This window comes from Sinohyriopsis cumingii, chromosome 16 (genome assembly GCF_028554795.1).
Source record: "Sinohyriopsis cumingii isolate HCF-2022 chromosome 16, ASM2855479v2, whole genome shotgun sequence".
Classification (NCBI taxonomy): Eukaryota; Metazoa; Mollusca; class Bivalvia; order Unionida; family Unionidae; genus Sinohyriopsis; species Sinohyriopsis cumingii.
This window is the reverse complement of record NC_142976.1, coordinates 62982721-63003482: the sequence shown is the minus strand read 5'-3', so window position 1 is coordinate 63003482 and position 20762 is coordinate 62982721. Positions and strand designations below refer to the sequence as shown.

Sequence of the window (20762 nt, the reverse complement as noted above, 5' to 3'; positions counted from 1 at the left end):
AAGATAAAAGACAAATAAGAAATGGAACCGCAAAGACCTTTAATTATGTGCAAAATTTGCAAACGGAATTATTTAGTGATTAATATCCGTGTTCAGACACTTTTAAGGCCCTTCAGCTTGCTCTTAATAAAGAACAAATCCAACAACTGGGACAACGTTTAAGAAATAACCATGGACATGTTTTGCTTGGTAAAGCTTAGTGTAGATGACAACTCAGAGCCAATTAGATTCCACGTCACAAGACTGAAATAAGAGAGTACATTACATTACAACAATAAATGCTGACTAACCAGGACAATAACCTCAAGCAGGATTGGCCGATAAAGCCAGATGCGAACAGATACGCATTGGAAATGCACCAAACAAACCTAGATACATATTCAGCCGGAAATTCAGGTGTACAAGGTGAAATACTGGAACCACATGCACCAGACTGATCAGAGTAACAAACCTATAGTGGGATTGGCATTGCAAATATTCTGAATGCATACAAGAGTTTATCAAAGTCTATGGGATCTTCAACATCTGTCAGTGCGTACAAATATTAAGATAATTATTTTAAAATGTCACATAAATTTGTTACATCTTAATTCGCCAGATGTATTATTTTCACTTCTTTAATGAAAGTTAAACAGTCGTAACAATGAACGAAATCTTTTTCTGTCACAAGATATAACAAAACATTTAATTGTTATATAAGACTACAGGATTTTCATTTATCATCTTCATGGAGTAGATAGAGTTTGAAAAATTAAATCAATGAAATAAATATTAAGTGACTTTAATCGAAATCTTCAATCTTTAGCCCATTGGACATACACGTGTAGTCCAGTCTATGGTAAATAATGATGCTGATAAAGATTCCTTTACATCGATAAAATATGCAGATGAAGATGCCTGCCTGGTTGATATTTCGATAATTTTCTCACAGTTTCACCTGCAAGCGTATAGGAATTATGAGATTAACATGAGTTGCACGCGAGCGTGTGTGTATACGCGCGCGCGCGTGCGTCTGTGTATGTGTGTGTGTGTGTGTGTGTGTGCAATTGGGATCATAAAAATGATTTGTATAATAATAATTATAAAGACTTACGTTAACAGAAGAGGTAATGTTGTATCTTGTATTTCAAGAGATGATACTGTTAAATTGGTATGGTTGTATGCTCCAAATTCTCTTTTCTTTCGTTGATAATATTTGGAGTTAAGGCGCTATTTTCCTTTTTGACAAATAGGCAAAGCTCTATTACAATTTTAAATTTACAATTTCGATAAGGATTACTTTTCGATTAGTAGCTATGCAGGTGATGCCTATAGCTCTTCTTTGATCTACGGTAAGCACCTCACCAATAAAAAGTTGTTCTACTTTTCACAAGTTAAGAAACTCAGAGGCTTGTGACACAAACCATCCACTTGCAAAAGAAAAAGATATATATATATATATATATATATATATATATATATATATATATATATATATACTGGACGACTCAGTCTGGTACTACGTAAAAATGTTAAACTGATATAAGACGAAGTCATCTTGATATAGGACAAAATCTATTTATTAATCCTGATTTTTAAATGTTTCAGTTTGTAATAATCTGACTTAAAGAAACGCTAGAATTAAGCGATTATAAGAACATTGGCACATAAACCGCCAAAATGGGTTGAATTTCAAAGTTAGCACAGAAATTCATTTCTGTTTACGCTTTGAGTGATGTTATAGTTTTAAAAAAAGTAAAGAAACGACAGAAGACAAAGAGAAAAAATGTACACATTAGTTACTCACATGCTGTTACATTGGTATCGGCCGGAACTTGCATCTTGACACACACAGTTCAATTCACAGGACTTCTGCCAGGTTTCTCCTTGCTGGTAAGCCCTTCCCTCATATATACAGCCTTAATAATAATAATAATAATAATAATAATAATAATAATAATATCATTATTATTATTAGTATTATTAATAATAATTTATATATGCAAATTCTAAAAATATAATATGACACCATATTACCTGTGTACCCGTCCTGCTCGTTTTTAGTCAAACCCGTCACATGTTATAGACATTACGTTTATTGAAGTCATTTACTAGAGCAGTAAACATGAATATTAAGCAGTTCATTCTTCAAAATCTAATAATGCAAATATCCGGTCGCAAAAACGTTTAATCTGGGAATCACTAAAGCCATACGAATGCACACTACCACGGGTATAACACCTTTAGATTTGGTGCTATTTCCGCATCCCGTACTTATCCCTTCACATAAATATCAAACAATCGACATTATTGTTAACAGTCTTGACAAAAATCCTTGTATATGGCGCATCAAGTACTCCAGATGACCTGACCGAGTTATGGGACAAAACAGGCGACTATCACAAGAAATGAATAGTAGTTGTTCCTTAGGTATGGCATATTTGTTTCACAGAAAATTGTCCGAATCCACCCCCACCCCGAATAAAAAGATAAGTAAAACATGAGTAGACGTTCGCATAGTTAAATGGAAAGGGAGATAAATTTTCAGGCTGTCCAATATGAACATCCCAAGTCTTTCCAGATAAACGCCTGCCATCATGTTGTTATGCAGACTGTCACCTTGATGGTACTGCTACCACGCGGCATAAGTCTTGTACCCCACCTCCAGTATGGTGAGGTTAATAGGTTACCTTTTATGAGCAAATAAACTAACATCTCTAACGAAGCCAATGTTTTTGTAAAATCATGTCTTCCAACTGACAAAAAGTTATGCTGTATTCTTCCAAATCAAACAATGTAAATATCCGGTGACTAAAATCCAAATCAAATAATGTAACTATCCGGTGACTAAAGCAATCTGAGAACATGAATTCCACGAGCCATAAAAATGTAAATCGTCTTCTGCATATGTCGTCCACAGAAAACCCCTAAATTTAGTACAGGTTTATGCATCCAGAAATCATCCCTTCAGATTGATATACAAAAACAGGAATGCCATTTTTCTGCCGTATCCGAAGCCCTATCTGTAGTAAACGTCCTTTGGGGAATTAACATTCTATTCAGTGGAAACAAAGCTAAAGTCTCATTGAAATTCATGTATCTGGCACCACAACTACTTCAGCTGAACTGAGGGACCAAATGTTTGATATCATACAGGAATTTCCACAACTACTCGAGCTGAACTGAGGGACCAAATGTTTGACATCATACAGGAATTTCCATCTGAGATCCAGTGTAGGAAATTACTCTTTTATGTGTCAGTTTTTCTGCTGATTATAAGCATAATTGTTTTTTTACTTGGAATTTTTCAACAAAAATCTACTTGTAAAGGCTGCTAGCTATCGAACGGTGCATTATTACTTCAACTAACGTCTGGGATTATTATTTCACGTGCAAATCTTTAAAGGTGAAGAGACTGAGCCAGACTTAGATGAGATGACTTTAATCATTTATTGTTCTTTCTATCTAGAATCCTTCAACTATACATACAATTTCCGTGATAAATATATTCTCGACAAAATAATGATTTGATACTGAATTTATAAAATTTGTTGAATTAGTTCAATATAAAAACATTATAAATTTGAGATTCTCTATTTATTTTATTGCACTGTTTGTCAGTGGGCGGTAGATTATGTGAAAAAAGAAATGGATGTTAAGTGCTTTTAATAAAATTAATTACAGATTAATAAGGATACATTACCTTGAGATTGTCTTTTCACATTTGCAGAATACACCTCTGTTACAAGCAATAAGAAACAAATCCAGTTCTTCATTTTTCCTATTTTTGCACAAACCGCTCGAAAGTTCACGAAAATAATTGCGGCTTGCTTAAGAATATATGCCGACGGAATGGTCAGCTATATAGTCGACACCAGTTGATAACAAACGGATCACGTGATCTACTCCGCGAAAGAATGATCTATTAAAGATTTCATCATGCTCATGGTTGTGTGTCAGTGTAAATGGTAAAATTATACGAATACAGACAAATAGTATGATATATCGGATTTTATCTAAATCTGGGCCATCGACGTTCCATGTGTTAATATGTTGAATTCCATTGGGGATGAATGAGCCTGCCCCATTCCTATAACAAATACATGATGGTTTTCTTTCGATCACATTGACCTTATATTGTGCTTCCGTTGGCCAGAAAACATCCAACATAAATTTGAAAGCAGATATGTCAAATATTTAACATGTTTGTCAACTGGTTTGAAAATATTAATCTTCCCAAGTTTAAGTTACTATTGACAATGGCGGATACATGTCTTTATAAAATATTTGATACAATCTCCAAATAGCTAACTGTGTAAAGAGAAGTGCATTGTTTCACGCATTTAAAGCCTATTTGGAGGCTTTCGATTGCCCGTAAACCTTATACATTTTACATTCGTCGCGACTTTTTGCATACTTAGATGTTCTAGCCGTAAACGCAATATTGAGGCTTGTATATATCTAAGTGACAGAGAGTTTTGGGGTCACATTTCTCCAGAAATAAGTAGTTTTATTCACGAGGAACACTATGCATTTTTAAAAAACAAATTTACCATGATATTAGACAAAACAAGGTAACAAGATAAATGTTTGTGTGCCACCCATCTTTAGTGCTTAATGTCTGACAGTTATACTTTGAGAAGTAATATGCGCTCGAATATATGACCGTCTTTATTAAATGACGCTGGCCTGAATGACTGAAATAAAGAATATAATTTTACTTCTATTTCAGCTTGTAGGAAAATGACATCTACCTTACTCGTAATATGCCTTATTGATAACCTGTGGAAGAGCGAATATTGATAAACTGTGGAAGAGCGAGGATTTGCGTAGAGATCATAAACATAAAAAAGTTTTGTGGCAAAAATCATTATAAGCTAGGCTTACCTCGTCCAAGCAACAAAACATAGCATGAAAAGCAAAACGAATGGAATTACAACAACATACTGAGAGAATACTTACTAAGTGACATTTAATCTGACAATCAAGCAAAATATATATATACTCTTTATGTGAAGGGGATTTGGACAAGGACACCGATAACAAGTTCCAGTTGGTTTTATAAACAGTTTAGAGTTAATTAGAAGTTTAGTATTACATTAGTATCCACTCCAATGTTCTTGATTATTTATAATGCTAGAGTTTTCCTTTCCAGTTTATCATTATCTTTATTAAAACATTTGTACCCTGTTTGCTTTTTCTACTTGGAAAAATATATAAAGTGGCTAGTCCTGTTAAATTAAATATCTGAAAATCCTATATTTTTATATAATGTCAAGTAGTTCACATAGCCGAGAATATTACAAATTTGTAAAAATAAGTCTTTTCAGGATAAACTAAATCGTAGATTTCCTTCACATGTACAAATTTAAGTAAGTGATAAAATCCTATTCATTCTCGGGGAATCTGAATATTCTTCATGTTAAATAATTACAAGAAAAGCCTACTATTTTGGGCTAAATATCCGTGTTTATCTTTCGTGAATGATCCTTGGATATTTCAAGAAGAAAATGAAAAGTGAACTAAAATATTCTAAATTGGGAAATGTTTCCTCCACAATTAACCATAAACTATTCTTTTCCGGTTTTTGTTTCGATCACAAAGCATAGTCTCTCTCTCTCTCTCTCTCTCTCTCTCTCTCTCTCTCATCGTCATCATCATCATGGTGATCATTCTGCATCATCTATATCAAGCTGTTAACTGAAAAATATTTCATAACTCTCTTTCTCATCTGGAAACGACCATGAAAGTCTGTATATAGCACATACTTTTTTTCAAATCTGTCTTTGAAGACCTTCAGTCAGCGGCAATCAATCTTTCAACTAGCTCAAGCATCAGATCTCGTATATACAATCTCTCTCTCTCTCCCTCGTTCTATATATATATATATATATATATATATATATATATATATATATATATATATATATATATATATATATATATATATAAAGAATACAAACCATATGGCGAATAACAGTCCTTTCAAGCAAGGGATCACGTGTGTCAGGGATTGATTAAGATAAAGGCAATAAACTTACAACGAACAGTGCAAAACTAGTATCTAACTATCCTGAGCGCTTTCGATTCTTAATCAGTCTTTATCAAAGGCAAATACAAAACATAAACAAGAAAAACAAATAAAACGCAAAAAACAGTTGTTTTTGCAAAACTTTACATGGCTGTTTCTACAGGAATTAAACCTTTAAATTTATTATGTTTCCACTAGTTTATTTCAACTTCTTGTGGATGCATTTTCCAGCATATATATATATATATATATATATATATATATATATATATATATATATATAGTATTATCAAAGGTGGGTCGTGGGCAGTTTTGTCGTCCTCGGACCGGTCTCGTGGGCAGATGAAAGCTTCATGGGCAGATGGAAATCTGCCCACGAAGCACGTCGTCCTTTTCTGCACTCTTACCACAAATATCAATAAAATAAATGCATATTTACGCTGCTGAATGTTAAATATTTGATAAATATTCATCTGCAAAATAAGTAATTGCCTTTTCACCTATTTATTTCCATTTTTCATTAATGAATTGAATTGAATAACACAACTTGAGTTACCTCCCATTATGTGCTAGCATTTCTTGCACCGTAAAAATAGATTGACCCGGAAGTAGTATGTTTCAAATTTACTGCCCGTGATGACAGGGAGTCGTTACAAATAAAATCAAGGGATGGGGTTCTAACCTGTAACAATATAATATGTTAATATTGTTACAGGTTAGAACCCACATCTGTTGATTTTCTTTGTAACGAGCCACTGTGCCAGTGATTATTATTGTGAGGGATCACAACTACCAGGGAAACACGATGTGGAGTGAATAATCTGCCAATGTCGCCTACAAGCACCATTCATATATACTATTTATTATGATATCTAAGAAGTTTTCAATAATGCTAATTATTAACATTATAATGAGTGAGCTGTTATATGTCTTTTGAAATACGTCTATTCACTATTGCTGGTCTTGAGCCCAAACTAAGAGGAGTGTGGCTGTCATTAGAAATACAAGTGATACCATTTATTTAAATCCAGGCTTAGTAAGTTCACAACTTCACTTAAGTTCATATTATATGCTGCTGCATGTTCTTCTCTCAGTCTACCATTAACAACAACAACAAAAGAAAAATGGTGTTTACTCGGAATTTGTTCCTATATTTATCAAACTTTTTGTTTTGGAACAGATTTTGTTGGAAAAGCTGAAAGAATAAAACTGGGGGGAAATCATGATGGTATAATAATGCTAGCACATAATGGGAGGTAACTCAAGTTGTGTTATTCAATTCAATTCATTAATGAAAAAATGGAAATAAATAGGTAAAAAGGCAATTATTTATTTTGCAGATGAATATTTATCAAATATTTAGCATTCAGCAGCGTAAATATGCATTTATTTTATTGATATTTGTGGCAAGAGTGCAGAAAAGGACGACGTGCACCTTCAGTATATTGCACCTTGTTTCACCTTTAGTTTTTAAAATGTAATGAACAAGATTAACTAAACAGACTTAATTAACTTTTCAGCCCTCATTTTAAGGTACTATCTAATAGTTCATGCATCGGTGTAATATAATCACATGTCAATAAATCAATCAATTCATTACCCCTATTTCATTTGCGAGTAGTCCATATGCTAAAGTTGTGATACAATTAATGTTTACAAGTAAATCAAACATTATGCAGTCTAATTAGTACAATAAATTGTTGTTGATGATTTTTGATGGGGTTCCTTGCATTCAAGTTTTCACCTAAAAGCAAATAGTTATTTTTTGTCCATTATTTTGTTTTCTTTTTTATACTAATAATATATCCAGTTTATTGGGGGGTTTTGGGTTTAGATCATGAACAATCAGCAGCTTGCAGCAGAAGGCTGCCGATTCCCTGTTTTCAGCTACCACAGTTCCATGTGCAGCAAGTACCACAGGTGGCTCAACACCAAGACCTATTTCAGAGATTAACGAAAATGTACGCAATATATTTGCTCCTTAAAGCCATCCCAGAACTGCTGGAAGGTTTTCCAATCCAAGACGGGGAAACAGTAAAGGAAGGGCCGTAGAACCCATGTCATATTGGACCCACATAATTTGCTTGTTAGCAAGCACATCTGAGGTATAAAGAAAAACATAATATCTTTTAAATCATAGATTTTTTTTCAGTTCTGAACAAACTCCCTTTGTTTATATGGAAACACAAATTCTGTAAATCCCTTAATAATTTTGGCAAAATTTCATTGCAGCTCTGTATGACACTTAACTAGGTATAATTATCCAGTGTGTGTGTGTGTGTGTGTGCGCGCGCGCGCGCGTGTGTGTGTGTGTGTGTGTGTGTGTGTGTGTGTGTGTGCGTGAGTATATGTGTGATGTGGATTGTTAACATAGCTTTAAAATATTTTCAGTCATATCACTATGATGTCTGCAGTGTGGCAGTTTACAGTGATGTCTAGCACTGGGGTATCATGCTGCAGACATGTAGTATCATGTCCTACCCAGTCACATTATCCTTACCCCAGGATGACCAGTCCTAACAATATCCTCTTAATGCTGAACACCTAGTGAGGCAGCTGTTAGTAACATTTTTTTAGGCTTTTGGTATGACTCATCCAGGGTTCGAACCTGCGACCTACTGCATCAGAGGCAGACGTTCTAACCAGTTAGGCCACTGGAGCAGTCCCATCCAGTTTGGTTTAATTTGATGTTTATCAGCACAGCAACACAGTTTGGTTATTTAGTGAAAAGGCAATTGGAGTAAAGTGCCTTACCCAAGGACACACCACAGTAGCTGACTTAGGCTGGTCCATTGGTAGGATTCTAACCTAAACCCTTTCGGTCATGAGTTCTGCATGCTAACCAATGAGCCCTTGTTGATACATCCAATTTTGGGTGATGGAGATACCAGGAAGAATATAGCATGAGAATATCTTATTGTTATGACCTATGTTCTATCTCCGACTCGTTAAGTTTGTCTCTCACAAACCTGGCAACCCTGATGAATCGGTCTCAGTAAGGCAGTTGATTTTTTTCCATAAGATTGACTAGTTTTCAGTAAGGTGTAACAAAATATCAATAACTGCTATTGTAAATCTGGAAAGCATAATTAAAAGTTTGACGCATCGACGATACACATTATGTTCAACTAAAATGTTTGTAAAGTATGCGTATACTTTATTTACCACCAGTACAGTTGCACAAACTCTAGTTCCAAACCTGATGCAGCTCAGTGGCTTGTTGCTATCTCTCAACTTTACATAATTCTTGGAAATTCTTTTCCATTTCACATGACGACGGCAATCATATCTCCCTCCACAAGACATACTCAAATTGGCACGAGATGTCCAATAGACATAATTGTGTCCTTTTCAGCTTTTATGCACAAAAATATGAATACTCCTTTTTATTCTTCTGTGTTGATTATTAACACTTTCCTAGAAGCTTAGTTTCCCTTTCGTCTTCAACATGCATCTCTATCTGGATGCCATTTTTAAAATTTCTATAATCAACAGTTTGATCATGCAGTTGCTTCACGTGAGCAAATAGGTGCAGTTAAAAGCATCTAGGGTGCTGCTGTAAAGTTAGTATGGTTTCCTGACTAATTTCACTAATTCTAAGATGAAACCCGGATACAAATAAAACACGGATGAACCAATTATCCGGATTTTTCGGCAACGGTCATTTTTGCGTAGATTTTGCTAGTATGTCGTAAGTCCGTATTTTAAAAGTAATTTTCGTAAGACTTACGGAACAATTCTAAAAGCTGGCAGGTCTGCTCTCATCCAGTGCAGTATGTCTAGTCCTAATAGTGTACAGTTGAGACTAAAAGAACACCATAGGAATATCCACATTAAAAAAGAGACCCAGATTTCTAAACACTCTGACCTACTTCACCACATTTAAACTGTGGTCAGTAGCAGATAATAGTAGCAACATTAAGTGGAAATACAGAGAATACTTTTGGACACACCAAGATGTTTTGCGATTGTAAGCACAGAAGTGTGCATATTGCCATGCCTGTATTATTTCTGTGGTAGAAGATTAATATGGTGAAACTCATAATATTGTCATGACATTGTCAGAAGGTGGTTTCAATGCCACACTCACATCATTTGATAAGCATCATCTGTAATGGAATGATAGATGGGACAGATTTACTCACTATTGACATGTAGTAATTTTGTAACTAATTGGGGTTGGTGGGTACTAAATGTCAAGGAATTGCTAATCTTTACTGTTCTCATCTTTGCTGCTGATGCCACATTGGACTTCATTTTGGGTGGTAGTGAGGGTCTGGTAATTTTTGTGCTTTCACACACACTATCAGATTATTTTCCATCTTTTCTTCAGGACAGTGTTCCCAGCAGAGATGAACGAAAGCGCCTTTATGATGCTGGTCTGGGAGATAAAAAGATAATTTTTTGTAAGGACAGTGACCCCGCATATTTCAGGACTAAACTTGAAGCAAGCTTTCCCAGATTAAAGTCTGGAGGGGGATTTGAATTGCTGAGGTCAGGCATTTGCAGCCGTGTGTTCTTACAAAGGATTCATATGTCACATGTGCTACATGATGGATACACCAGTGCTTACCTGGCGGATGAAAGCAACTTGGGGCAAGCCGTATGATATATATGACAGATTCAAAGAGACCTTGATTGATCAGTATTGACAGATTGCCAGAAAGCACAGGTTTGTTGTTTATATTTAAAAATGCATAACACTACAGTGCATTAACATCGCTCTCAAAATTTCCTTCATACAATTTTAATTACCTCACCTGTACAACTGTGGCACGGTAGTTACTTCCAATGGCAATAGCACTGTCAACAGTATTAAAGTTTTGTGTCATAGTTTTTAAATTATATTGTCAATATCATTTACTGTATTCGTACAAGGGGCCCTGAGTGGCCGAGTTGTCTAAAGCGCTCTCCGTTACGGATCAATGCCATCTCACCTCTATCTGCTTGGGTTTGAGTCTCGGATTCAGCTAATGTGGGTATGTGAGAAAGCTTGCCAGTAGCTTCTCGTGGGTCGGTGGTTCTTTCGGGGGTTTTACTGGGTTCTTCCTCCACCATAAATACTGGCCGCCATGTATAGCCTATCATGTGCTGAAAAATGGCGTTAAACCCCACAACAACAACAACAACAACAAGTATTCGTACACAACTTTGGTATAATATTTCTTTCATATCCAAAACTTGTACACTGATATGCTTGAGCAGATATGTAGTTGTATCATTATGAATAGTGTTCAAGTTTTTGAAAGATGTTTATCTTTTACATCGGTAGTTATATTATACTGCATCTTTGTGACTCTGTTACAGTAAATACAAATTTCATCATGTATCATCAATACTGAAAACAATAATGCTAGAAATAGCTCATATTTATTAATTTCTTAAATTGGGGGAAGGGTTCATTACAGTAATATCTAAAAATCACGTAATGAAATCAGTATTGTTTAGTTAAATATGTACATGTAAGTTTGTCATGTGTATTTTGTGCATGTACTGTGAATTCTCTTCTTTCATGCTGTTAAATAAGTTAAATAAGTTTTAATTGTTTCAGAAACACCATAACACATTCACAGATTTGACTACTCATAAAAGTGTCCATTTTTTGGAAACCGCACAAATTAATATCTATAAAAGTGAATTTATGGTAATTGTTTTTAAACTTTCTTATTTTTAAATGCAGGTTGATGCACAGAAAGAAGAAAGTTTGACATGTGGGCAGATGATTGTTGTTGGAATGCTCAAAGAACATGTATTATCCTGCTTTATTTTACATCAAACTCAAATATCCATCTGATACTATAATAGTTAACACTAAATGTCGTATGAATTACACAGAATAAAGCAATATATTACTTCTATTTACATAGAGTTCATCTTGAATCCTTATTATCTTTTTCCCCGACATCAAATGTCATTGCTGTATTCTTGTAGTATTATCTCAACCTCCACAACCTCTACTTTTCATTTTTTGTTTAATGAAAATGAGGGGACTGTGATCACTGAATACAACAACCAGAGAAAGAAATAAACAAATATGCACTTCAGAATGTTGCAAAGACAACGTCAAAGACAAACATTCCTTTTCAGTTGTGGAACAATTTCTCTGATGATTGTTTAATTTTTTTAATAGCCGTACTTGATGATCTTCATTTTTATCTTCTTGGATCAATACTCCTCCAACCCTTACATCACTTGCATCAACAGACTTTTTAATCAATTGAAATTTGATGCTGAAAGAACTGGTGCACTTTTAAGCAAGGCTTTTAATTTTTCAAAACAAATTCCAGACCAATGAAACTTAAATGTCTTAACAAACTTGTCCTAGGCTCGTCAATTATGGAAAAACAGCAAAATTTCTGACAATAACCATCCATACCCCAAAATCGCATAAGTTTCTTTTAACAGGCACTGGGAACTAAGATGACCTTGACCATAACTTCTATATATTTAACTTAACCTTGTCCCACAATATGTCCTAAAAATGTGAAATAAACCTGGCAAAACTCACTTGTACATAAATTGTCAGATTTGCTTCACCGAGTTAATAAAATATATTCTGCATGGTTTCCAAGTGATCTTCCCAGGTGTTGTAGATAATGCATCATCGATGTATGCATTTTAAATATCTAGAACAGATATTAACATTCATTAGACACTGGAATGTTGCCAGATAATGTTTTTGTTCCAAAGGACATCACTTCATACTCATAAAGCAAGCCCATCTAAAGTTGCAAATGGCAAACTTTCTTTTGCTCCTTCAGTGAGTGGAATTTGCCAGATTCCTTGAAAAAAAGTAAATCTTTGTGAATATTTGACATTTCTAATTTGTTAATGCAGTCATCCATTCTTGGCTTTGGAAATGAATCTGTTTTGGTGACACTGTTGAGTTTTTTTTAAGTCAGTACACATGTGGAAGGTACATGTATTAAGATAAGATATGATAAGAATTCTTTATTTCAGACTACAAAGTCCATACCTATAAATTAAAATAAAATTATAAAGTAAAAACACTGTAAACATAAAATCTGGTTTAGGCACAAGAATACATGCTTGCCTGCAATTACTTTTACTTGGTTATATGATGTATGTAATCATTCTCCAGTAAAAGTGACTTTCCTTTTTCAAATATTCCTGCTTGAGAGGATTCATCCTATAGGGCTGTTGCTTCACAGATGTAGAATCTACAACATCGATGTACTGATAGAGTGTACATCTTGATAGATTTTATTTATTCATGTTGGAACATCCGGAAACACATGTTCATAATCATGTAATAATTGTTCTAGTTCACTCCTTTCCTATTATTCTAGATATGAAAGTTTTTGGTCCAGATTGTTTAATACGTCTGAATTCCAAATTCTGGTTAAACTAAAGTCACTAGACATAATGCTTTACATCGTTTACATTCTCACTGTGTAGGATAAATACAACTAAACTGACTGAATCATTAACTGTTCTATCTCTATCAAAATACTCCTTTGACATACCAAACAGATGTTTATGTTTCTGCCTCCCAGGGCTCTTAATGATATAATTTAAGTCATCTACTTTCTTTTGAAAAGTATAACAGGGTTCCTGCAATCGTTAAAAAATATAATTCCACGACTTTTCCACAACTTTACAAGACCTCTTTACCAATTTCAAGAGTACCTCTTAATCAAATTTATGACCTCTAATACTGACCTAACATGTAAATTTAACACAAAAACAGTTTACATTTTTTGGCTTTTGGACATACTTCATCCAGTCAGACAGATCATTCTCTTTTGAATGCCGTGAGTACAATGATTTTGAATGGTGGTAAAATCCCTTGATGTAGTGTAACTAAAGTTTTAGGGGAACCTACTCTAACAAAATCCATTGAAGAAGTTAGACAGGTTGGTAAAACTGTTGTGTCTGTAAATAAATGCGACCGGATAATGCAAAATAACCAAATTTACTTTATTGATAAAACGTCAGACTCCTGTGGTACGTGTCACGTACAAGTGTAAACAACAATATACGCCAATTAGTGTCAAGGCAGTTTGGAGGCTGTTTGTTATATAGTTTATGTATTGTACACTTTTCATTTATAAAATGAATATAAATGCAAGATTCATAAGATCAGTTGGCCATTCTTACAATGTCTTACGTTTACAAAGAGACGCTGGATAGCGATGCTAATGCACGATATTTACAGAAACTTAAAAGTTATGGAAATTAATGATTGTCATTTTTAAATTTCCAGCAAATATTTGGGTAAATTACCCAACAAAATGGCCTGAAGTGACTTGGCCTGATATTTGCAACTATCTTACAGATACACCTGGTAAGTTTGTTTTTTAACAAAATATTTTGTTGAAGTAATTGAACATCTTTTTCTCAAACCTATTTTTCTTTAATTAAACTATTTCAAAATCTGAAATTTTCAGTCGGTATTACTTGTGATCCTAATTATTTTTTGAAAGTTCTCATTAATTTTTATTTTTCCATAATTATTATTCATTATTTGTCCTATTAAACTTTGATTAATAAGTACTAAAAGTTGCGTATTTTTCAACCAATGTACATTTATCCACACTGCGTTTATAACAATAATTGCAAATCTTAGACATATTTTAAAATGTTGTATAAATGTCACCCACACGTTCCTAAAGTCACTAGAACAATGGCGGTCGTTTTCACTTAGGCATCGCAACTATGCACTGAAAATGCCCGGATGTGAAAAAGTGCCCGGATTCCAGACCCAACCTATGCTTCTTACAGGCCACCTCTTTTCCGATTGTTAATACTATGGAAAGCCAGCTGACTGTAATACGCCATTACCCGCAGCAAGATAACTCGAATGATATTTTAAAATAAGAAGCCCAACGATACCGTAAAGTGGTATAATCTCATGCGCTAGAGTCAGGGAGTAGTCACTTTGTAAGAAATCGACATTTCACAGCGCCATCTGTTGTCATAATGAGGCATTATTTCATGCCAACTTCCCTGATGCTAACTTGCAACATACGTGATGCTTCATTATAATCATGATTTTACAAGATGCAATTTGTCATAAAGCATGGACTAGGAGAACATTTTGAAGTTGCGGTGTTGCAAGGCAAAATTTGTAAAATGGAAAACAAAAGCAACAGCTGGAACGATGTAATTTGCGATATAGCAAGTTTATAAATAGAATATTAAAAACTTGTAATATCTGACATAGCATTTGCCATACGACAAACTACGGAATGAATTCAGCGTTTGGCAAAAAGCGGGATACAATGACGCAGAAGGAAAGTAGATCTAAGCACTTGCAACTAGCTCTTTACAGTTTGCATCAGTGAAGAATACAATATACATGGATGGAATTATGAATGTAGCACTTGCAAGCAGCCATTTACAATAATGCAGAAGGAAAGTAGCATTTGTAAACTGCCACGTACAGTTTGCCCCAATGAAGAATACAATCTACATGGATAGAAATATGTAAGTAGCACTTGTAAGCAGTCATTTACAAGAATGCATCAAGGAAAAATAGAAAATACATGCATAGAAATATGGCGGTAATCCACCTCCATCGGCATATATGGAATAATTTCCATAGCCTTTGATGATACAACTGCTACTTCTGAGACCACCAAAAATGTTCGTAAAGGATCGTCTAACCAAACGCTGTTGATTATAATTAACTTATATAATCTGTGAAATCGTTTAAATCCAAGTAGAATGTATTTTGCATTTACGCTGTATTTAGAATGAAGAAAGGTTGTACATGTATTGTATTTAATGTTTGAGTGAATGGTGCTAAATTAATTTCAGAGTTCAAAGGTCTTCATTTTGCAACTAGTAGGTGACAAACAGTACATAGATTAATAAGCATTTATTAACATACTAAACTATAAACATACCAATAGCAAGACACAGTTGGAGCAAATTTACATCACGTCTGTTCCCTAAAAAGATTGTTTGGAAGGAGACCATTCGGAACGCACTCTTTTAATGATTGTACCACAGACAAAAGTTTAGTGAGATTGGTACACTGGAAACAAATCAGATAGTACATACATTCCCACAATCTACCCATACATAACTAGACGTGCGCTTATGAAGAAAAAAAAAATACCAGATCACTGTGCGTAGACACTTGCATACACACAAAATCGTAATTTACATACAAGTAACTTTTCAGAAATATCTGAATAACATTGAGGGTAACTTTTATTGTCCGCTTAAAGATTTTACCAAGGCTTTTTATTCTGTAAAACTATTTAGCTAGGAAAAGTATCTGTGGAAGCTTGTTTAAAGTACGAGTTTCAATTTCAAAGAATCCGTGTTCTTGTGTGCAGATGAAACCATAATATACTGAATGTTTCAGCTTTAATATTGGTACCAGACAATGTTTTGTATTAAACACTCTTCTGTTCAGGATAGTTTTTAATGATTTGCGAACAGACCTCCGACAAAATTGTCCAAGTGGTATCTTTATTACAGACGAAATATACAACGGTATTGCCTAGTTGAACGCTGATGTCGTTGAAAATTGTGGTGTTACAATCGTTGTTTTGTAAATGCAGATTAATATTGTCGAGACATTCCATTAAAGTAGTTAAAGGTGTGTTAATGTACACAAAAACTAAAACTCATTTATTTTCAGAAATGGTGATGTTTGGGAAATTACGAAAAGTGGTAATATAAGGGTAAATAAATTCAAGCCAAATCTGGTTAGAAATTCATGGAATTATAATTCATACCAACTTATATGTTCATGAAAGAACTATCACCTAAAGCAAACAAATCTCTACAAACGTTGATTATTATTCAAAACAAGCAAGGCAAATTTTGGGAATCAGGAGAAGCTTTCAACTATGTGATGCTATCATCACTTCCTTAATAATGTATGGCACAGAAAATTGGGAGGAGGTCCGAATATAAACATAAAATAGAAAAGTTACATGATAGGCTTGATACAAGATTTGTGGACCTTCGATTGAAGACAAACATACTCCCTCTTACCGCCGGAAGAATGAGAAAGGTTACTTCTATATTGTACCTATTGTTGTCAACGAATTTAGTACCCATCAGTATGAACGGCTATACATCGTTTGACTGTATGTCCTCAGAAAATGAATAACCTGATAAGATTTCAAATTTCCATTTTCTTTTTATTTTCATAAATATCTTTATTATTCCGCGAACTTAATTTCGTCTTTGTCCGTATTAAATGAATAGAGGATTGAATCTTAAACGACATAATTGGTACCCTATTCATCTCATCTTTGAAAGTCCAAGAACCTTGTTATTCATCTGTGGTAAATAAAACCCGTTGTCGTTTGAAAAGTCGATTGTATCATAGCACTGATTTTAAAATTGTGTTTTCTGGTTTTTCATTGCAAGGTACTAGCGTGTCAGTAAGATAAAGTATTCAATAAGTAACGTTTATCATGAACCGAAGACTCTTCACCTTTGTTTGCTTTGATGCTATACAAAGTTTGACTTATGACCTGAGTAAGTGAATTTCTTAATAATATTCTTTATGTACAAACAATGTACGGATAATATACATACTTTCAGGTCGTAAGTCCTTTTGGTCACGAATTTCTATACTTTTTACAATCTTTCCGTCTATTAAATGCATACAGTTTAGGTATTAACCGACATAATTCGTTATCTGGTGTGCTGTTCATATCATCTTTGAAAGTCCAAGAACATCATTACTTTATCTGTGATAAACCAAACACACTGTCCTTTGAAACGTCACTAGTATCACACCATGTGACGGTATGCTTCATGTGACGGAAGTAGATTTTAGTTTCCACATAACAATGAATCTGTATCCGTTGCTGTGTCTGAGTTGTATTCTCTATTTGTTTTTGCGTGTCCGTGTAATATCATACTAAATCTATGTCTAAGCAGTATTTACTATTTGCTTTTAACTGTCTGTGTTGTATCATCTTCTAAAAGTAGTTAATGACATTCTCTCTGCGTTGGATAGCGGGAAGATTACAGTCCTCACCCTCCTTGATTTGTCTGCAGCATTTGACACAATAGACCATAATATATTACTTCACCGTCTGCAGCATGTATTTGGCATTCATGATACAGCCTTACTGTGGTTCAAGTCCTACTTGGTCAACAGGACACAAATTGTATCTGCAAATGGAATACACTCCAGCCCAATTGATCTATGTTGCGGTGTTCCACAGGGGTCTGTTCTTGGACCTGTTCTCTTCATTCTGTACACTCAGTCGATCTCAAGTGTCATAGATCATCATCCAGTGTCTCACCAATTGTACGCTGATGACACCCAAATATACAAATCTAGCCACCCAACTGAAGTTGATGCTACCATCCAAGGTGTAGAGAGGTGCATTTCTGATGTGAAATCATGGATGACATGTAACAAGCTGCAGATGAATGATGATAAATCTGAGGCCATTCTGATCACAACACAAAGACTTTCTCATTCACATCCTTTACCTCAAACAATAAATATCAGCAACACCAACATTAAATTCACACAATTAGTACGAAACCTAGGTGTTACTCTGGACAGTACTCTCACATTGCACCAACATGTCATGAACATATGCAAGGCTGCATATCTTGAGCTGAGACGCATCAGCTCAATTCGCAAATATCTTTAAGTTGATGCCACTAAAACACTTGTGTGTTCATTAGTACTTTCAAGACTGGACTATTATAACTCAATTCTGTCTGGTTCATCTCAATATCTGCTCCAGAAACTTCAAAAAGTTCAAAACACAGCTGCTCGGATCATACTTAGAGTACCACGATCAGAGCACACCTCCCCGCTGCTCTGTACCCTACACTAGCTATCCATTCGATCCAGAATCAAACACAAAATTTGTTCTCTGTGCTATGTTTCACTGTCGGACTCTAGTCCAACATACCTATCCGATCTCACCCATGTGTACACACCAGCAAGATACTTACGCTCCTCTTCTGACAATCGTATACTCATTATTCCCACTATGAAAACAAAGTCATATGGACAGCGTTCTTTTGCATACCAGGGCCCAGCAACGTGGAATGAATTGCCCACTGAACTTAGACACAAAGACACAGTCATCCCATTCAAGAGTGCTCTCAAAACTCACTTATTTCGACTGCAAGAACAAACTTAAAGACCTAATAATGTTTCCTACCTTAAATATTCTCAGCATATGTTTTCTAATTTCATTGTGTTTGTTTTTGTAATCATATCATTATATGTTTTTTTATCTTATAGGCGTTGTCTAATGTTGTAAAGCGCTTAGAGCTTCTAAAGATTAGACGCTATACAAAGTCCTCATTATTATTATTATTATTCCAATTAGATGTCTGAGTAGATGTTTTAATTTGAATTTGTGTCTGTTTTGTATTACAATCAGTTGCATTTATTATATGATCTTGCATGTATGTGTGGTACCATACTAAATCTGTTTGATTAGTATTCGTTATTTGATTTTGTGTATCCCAGTTGTATCACAATAATTATATTTATGGAATAGTGTTTATTATTTGCGTTTGTATGTCTGTGACGTAATATATTAATTCTATGTCTGAGTGGTATCATAACTATTTATAGGTGTGGATCACTATTTGTTATATGATTTTGTGTGTCTATGTGGCATCATGCTAAATCTGTGCCCGAGTAGTATTAGTCATTTGCTTTTGAGTATCATTGCTGTATCACACTATTTCCACCACGAATTTCACGAAACGTTCTAATTAAACATTGGATAACTTTAAACTAGCACAATCAACTAGTCCTGGTGTACTGGAACAGTGAATGGGTCGAACCTAACGGTTTCTCAAACGTGCCTTCCTTATTTCTTCGAAGATCTCAAGAAAATACAAGTCGACCACCTAATATTTGAAATGTAGCATCATGTACAAACTGCCAATCGTTATTAGATACATCTGAATCGTTGTGCATATGCAAAACGTTTATACTGGAGGTGTCATTGTTTAGTTAAATCTATAGAAACTATTTGAAGTGTTCATATGGGTACATGTTCTTTCTCAAAATATCAGGTTTCACATCACCAAAGTGTTCCATTGTGTTATGTCATCGTCTAAATTCTTAGCTAATAGCTTTAGAGATTGGCCCATGAATAAAAAGCTATCTTTAAGTGAAACCTTTCTCTACACTGTTAGTTCGTTACCTTTTTTCACGAACCATTGAATGAATATATCCTTGCCAAATGAGATATATTTATCATTGTTATTTGCTGGCATCATTTCCTCATCATGTAAATTATTTATTTCAAAAATCATCTTCATAAATATTTGACTCAATCCGAGCCAAAGTATGAATGAACATTGTGCGAACTTGTATATTAATTTTGTATTTTAAAGTATAGCCGTTGTAAGCAGTACCTAAATATATTCTAGTCAAATAATCAGGACGCGAACTTTAACATCTTATACTTTTTGTTGCAAATGTCACATGTATTTGTTTACTTAAAATATTTGTCATCTTCCTTTGCGAACACTACATGTTTTCAATCGTTCGGTCTTAATTCGTTGGATACTATTTTTGCGATCTTTATAAGGAGCCATTTGACACAACTTGAATGCAGTCAGTTCCTCTATAAACTATTAGTTTGTAAGATTTATGAATTGACTTAGGGTAGTAACAAAACCCTGAGGGAACACGTTTAGATGTTTCCATTTTCCAGGATTATCAGAACATTATCAAATCGCATCCTGTGTCAAAGGCTTAGGAAGTGGGTTCACCTGTAACCTTTTCAACAACTGGGACATGTGGCTTTATTGTGTAAGA

The 20762-nt window shown here is 34.5% G+C and overlaps 1 protein-coding gene across 15 annotated transcripts in view; it reads right to left on the bottom strand.

Moving 5' to 3' along the window:
* LOC149780571 (uncharacterized) overlaps positions 1 to 3839 on the bottom strand; it is an 85744-nt gene extending 81905 nt beyond the window's left edge. For all 15 annotated transcript variants that reach the window (XM_089937613.1, XM_089937616.1, XM_089937628.1 and 12 more), the window contains exons 1-2: positions 3683 to 3839; positions 1787 to 1898 (exon numbers count right to left, since the gene is read on the bottom strand). In XM_089937613.1, the coding sequence (XP_089793739.1) occupies positions 1787 to 1898; positions 3683 to 3755 (185 nt within the window). In that variant the 5' untranslated portion in view covers positions 3756 to 3839. The remainder of the gene's footprint in view (positions 1 to 1786; positions 1899 to 3682) is intronic.
* Between the last annotated feature and the right edge of the window lie 16923 nt (positions 3840 to 20762).